The 5275-nt window shown below is 33.7% G+C and overlaps 1 protein-coding gene across 1 annotated transcript; it reads right to left on the bottom strand.

Moving 5' to 3' along the window:
- Positions 1–4690: 4690 nt before the first annotated feature.
- LOC114052307 (olfactory receptor 5W2-like) lies at positions 4691–5272 on the bottom strand (the record flags this gene model as incomplete). The annotated part of the gene is made up of 1 exon (XM_027874859.1): positions 4691–5272. A coding segment is annotated over one exon (582 nt), but the record flags the coding sequence as incomplete, so codon positions are not given.
- Positions 5273–5275: the final 3 nt, after the last annotated feature.

Below are 5275 nucleotides of genomic sequence, written 5' to 3'. Positions count from 1 at the left end.
ATTACACATCCCAAATATTTTATATTTTTTGAGCGTGACTATGTAGTTAACCTGAGAATTAAATTTTAATGATGAATTTGGAGAGATTAATAGCATGGTAGTGAAGATAAGTTAAAAAAAAGAAATAGTAGAATACCTCATTGTGGATAAGGACAGCTAGGTGAAGCAGAGAATAGAATACTGGGCCGGGAGACAGGAAGACACATCTACTTGAGTTCAAATTTTGCCTCAGACACTTACTAGCTGTGTGACCCTGGGCAAGTCACTTAACCTTATTTGCCTCAAATTTCTCATCTGTAAAATGAGATGAAGAAGGAAATGGTAAATACCTCCAGTATCTTTGCCAAGAAAACCCTAATATGATCATGAAGAGTCAGAAATGACTTCACCACCACAAAAGCAAAGAAGTGGATAAAGAATGATTCAGTGCATCCTTTTCAATGGTAAGTGATGGAAACAGGAGACAGACTCAGTCACAGAACTAGTGTTGAATGAACAGTGTTGGGCCTGACCTAGAGTGGGAATTGGTGGAAAATTAGTGGGCAAAGGGGATTTGAATGAGGAAGTATTAGATTTTTTCATGCCTAGGTCATGTCCCTGGCTGGATATATGTGCTCCTTTCATACCGTGTCTTGACTGTTCAACTATGTTAGAAAAGTGAACACAATTTCCTTGCCTCCATAAAACCCAGAGACTGACTTCAGCAAGTTTCCTGAGGTTGGAAACTTCCAGTGATCCTCTTCATATCTTTTGTCTAAATCACTCTTAACAAACCCTCTGGTATTGCACCATGAATTTCCCTGGCACATTTATGTGACATATAGACCATCTTGTCTTTAGAAACACCCCTGCTTCAAGGCAAACTGAGTGCATTTTGTTCTGTTTCAACTCTTTTGCTATAAATGATAACTTTTGACTTAAATATCAATTGCAGTACCTACTGTCTTACAGTACCTCCCTTTTGCCTCTTATGAGTACAAAGACTTTGCTGCTGAAGATGGAGAATTCTAGTATTCTGGTAAACTTCTCCCTGTCTGGACCAGTGGGAAGATTTCTTTGATTTTGAGACCAGCTATACTCAGTTGATAACTTCCTTATCTATCCCCTATAACTAAGAACATACATACACACATAAACATATGTGGGTATACATGTATGTATGTATATATGTGTACATATTTTTCCTCCAAGTATATAATCCTTTCTGTATAAACATCTGTTTTAGGAATAAGCACCTTGTTTTCCTTTGTTTGACATAATAATGCTTTAATAAGGTTTAGCTCATGAATGCTTCCCAAAAAATCTGCATGTAATAACATTCTTATATCAGGATCAGTAGATGCCAACCATCCTGGTGTTTTTTTTTTTTCCTGGCCATAATAAATGTTTATTTGCTTTCTGCTTAATTGGCTTCTTACTATTATTATCTGACTTCAAAATCAAGAACCCAGATTAGTGAGTAACAAACCCTTGGGGTCTCACCTAAAATTTCTCTACAGCTACATACTAAAATTTCTTACACTAACTAGTGATCTTATATGTGAATGACACACCAAGGAAACAACAACATGTATGTCTATCTCCATGGTTATTCACCAACACTGATGAATAACCCAATTATATGTTTAATGACTCAAAAGTGAAATTTCTATATAGAAAAGACATTATTTTATTCAGATTTTAATGGACAGATTGTCCATGTATACTTCACACAAAGTACATGAAATCATAGACATTCAGTGTTGGATGGGATCTTAGAGGGTATCCAAGCTAACTCTCTCTTACCAAGAATGGTAGGTTGTGTTATAAATTCCATGAATATAATTTCTTATCTCTCATAAAAGATGTTCAATTGATGTATGGAAATAATTTTATTGTATACAAAGGTCACTGGACTGACAACATCTTTAGGATATGTTCTTTGAATCGTATTCTGTGGAGTAGAAATACTTTGTACTTAGCCACTTGTATTCTCAGACCGACCATTTGACCTTTGACAGCTAGGAGTTTTGAAATGGATGATTGCAGGATAGTGTTAAATTTGTGGACCAAAAATATAGCAAAAATGATTGGTTTCAATAGTGACAAAAGTCATAACCTTGGAGTAAATTCTCTCTTGCTTTATTAAATTGAGTTAACTAACTATTAGCATGGAACTTTAGATATGAAAATACTCCATTGCAATTATTATCTTATGTTTAGATAGCTTTGGAATGGGGGTGGGATGGAACACAAATGCTAAAAAGAGTTATTAAATTATACCAAGTTGTTTTTTTTTTTTACTGTATCACATTTTGGAATTAAAATTTTTTCACTCTTAGATAGGGGAAAAATAGAAGGGAACTTAAGAGGAAGCCTGAAAGGAACACATTGATCTTTCATTTGGAATGGATAATTTAGAGACAGCATCTCCCTGGCATCTGATATTAATTGAGAGACAGTGCAGTGCAGTGGAAAGAGTGATTGGTTTTCCTTCCAAAGACATGGGTTGGGATTCTAGCCCCAATATTAGTAGCTCTTTACCTGTCATTATTTCAGTTAAGTTATCTGAGATTCTGTTGCCTTATTGGTAAAGTGCAGATGATAATATAATCTCATGTTTCTTAATGAGGAAAAATACAGTTGGAAATATCAAAGTATTATGGAGTTGCTGTGTTATGGTGTGTCCCCTGATTCATATTCTATATTAAGTGAGAGTTAGCTCAATGAAATCCTAATTTGACTAAGGATGGCATCTCCCTTGTAACAAACCACCTATCTAATCTGTCTTACAAAAGACAAATCAATTTAAAAAGTTACAAAGTGGGATCACTTTTTAACAGAAAGTATGTGTGGAATATACAGGAGGGGAGATGGGATAAGAAAGAGTAAAGTTATTTTGAATGGTAATTCACATAGATATTCACACCCATCAACATTCTATTCCACCAAGATTATGATCTTTAGGAAGAACCAATCATGTCCCTGCCTCACTTTGTTCCCTGCTTTGTGTACCTTCAAAAAAGACTCATAGCAATTAGATGAGATAATTTCTCAAATAGCAAATTTCAAATTTCTTTAATTCTTCATTTTATCACATAAACACACACACTCACAAATTATGAATAATACATACATATCTGTATACAAACTTGCATATATGTATTTTTATATTGTGTATCTCAATATATTTATACATAACTCTCATCCATATGTGTATACATGTATATATGCATGTAATACATATATAATTAACATGTCAATATACATATGCACATATAAACTGCTCATATGTTTACTTACAAAATTTATGCATACATATGCATACATGTATGCATTAATTATTTTCATTTTTAATCCTACATTTAATGCCATCTAATTTCTCACAATATGAACACATACACATTTGTGTATACTATACATGAATGTATACACACAGTTGTGTGATATAATACACCTGAATATATGTTTGACATCCATGTATACGTATATTTATGCATGTGTGTAAGCAAGCATACATACATATTTGAGTCACAAGGTCCCTAGATGCAAACAAACAAGATTTGGAATCAATCTTTTGATTCCAAAAATCTCATTTTGAATCAGTAATCTCATTTCAGATCTCATCATTCCACTAAAACTGCTCTCCCCATGTTACTAATGATCTCTTAGTTGACAAATGTAATGATCTTTATTCAATCCTCATTCTCTTTGAATATATAATTATTAATAATTATATAATTAATAATCATCTGAAAGAGATGATGGGACAGATGGAATGCATGCCTCTAACTTATGTTCATTTGGTTTAACAGTTCTAAGGTAGATTTTGGATGTTTCAGATAAATAATATAATCATATAGGGCTATAATGAAGCTTTCAAGTTTGCAAAACCCTCTCCATATAATAAGTCATTAGCAAATCAAAACACAGAAATGTAGTGGATACTAAGCAAGCCACTTGGTGATGAAGACCTGGGTAGAAGTTCTATCTTTGTCACATACTTGGCTGTGTGACTCTTGAAAATTTCTCTCTGATCTGAATTGGTAGAGGGCATAATTCCTTACCAAGATCTTCTTACATGTATGAAATCACACATCTGGCCAAATTAACAATAGTTCTATAATATAGAAAATAAAGCCACAGTTATCTTGTAACATATAACATGGCAAAGAGTGATAAGTTGATATATGAGATAATGATGAATGCAGAACCTTTTGTCCTTTTAAATTGGTCATCATTATATAGATAACCAACTGAGGTAAAAATATTATCTGTTATTCATATTTTTCTTTTCCCAAAGTCTCAACTACTTATATCCTTTCATATATATAAACTAATATAATAACATATATATGCAAATGTACATATGTTCATGTGTTTATATGTGAGTATATATAAGTGTGTGTATATATGTATGTATATATGTACATGCACACATTATTTTGAAAATTTCACTTTATAATGAATATTTGACATAAAGACAATTATCAGAAATGATTTAGAATAGATTCCTGTTTAGGTATAGATTGGAACAGGTGAAATCTGAAGTTCCTTTCATATGTTGAGATTCAGCGTTTGTGTATTGACATGTTAATGCTGTCACTTCCAGCTCAAATGGCTTACCATACATTTAATGAATTGAATTGTGCATTCAGATCCCCAAACTCCCACTATAGGGTTCAATTCATTGAGATGTTAGCAACCAATATTAAGAACATATTTTATTTTTCAGTTTTCCCAGGGCCCCTTTCACATCTTTGTTTCTCAAACTGTAGATCAAGGGGTTTAACATGGGAATGACAAGAGTATAAAACACGGAGGTCATTTTGTCTTGCTCTAGTGAATAGGCAGAACTAGGCCTGAAGTACATAAAAAGCATTGTACCCTGCAAGATTGTGACAGCAGTTAAGTGAGAAATACACGTTGAAAATGTTTTGTATCTGCCCTCAGTGGAGTGGATCTTCAACACAGACAAGATTATGTAACAATAAGAAATGAGAACCACTGAAATGGTGACCATTTCAATAAAGCCAAAGACAGTGAAGATCACCAGCTCATTGACATGGGTATCAGAACAAGAGATTAATAAAAGAGGAGGAACATCACAGAAGAAATGATTAATCTCATTGGACCTGCAGAAACTCAGAGTGAAGGTGAAAGTAGTATGGATCAGAGCATCCACCACCCCCACCATGTAGACACCTGCCATCAATAAGTAGCAGACCTGGCTAGACATATTTACTGTATAAAGCAAAGGGTTACTTATTGCCATGTAGCGATCAAAGGCCATTAC

This window comes from Vombatus ursinus, unplaced genomic scaffold, assembly GCF_900497805.2.
Source record: "Vombatus ursinus unplaced genomic scaffold, bare-nosed wombat genome assembly UNPS02003544.1, whole genome shotgun sequence".
Classification (NCBI taxonomy): Eukaryota; Metazoa; Chordata; class Mammalia; order Diprotodontia; family Vombatidae; genus Vombatus; species Vombatus ursinus.
The sequence above is the reverse complement of the archived record's forward strand: the minus strand, read 5'-3'. Positions and strand labels throughout refer to the sequence as shown.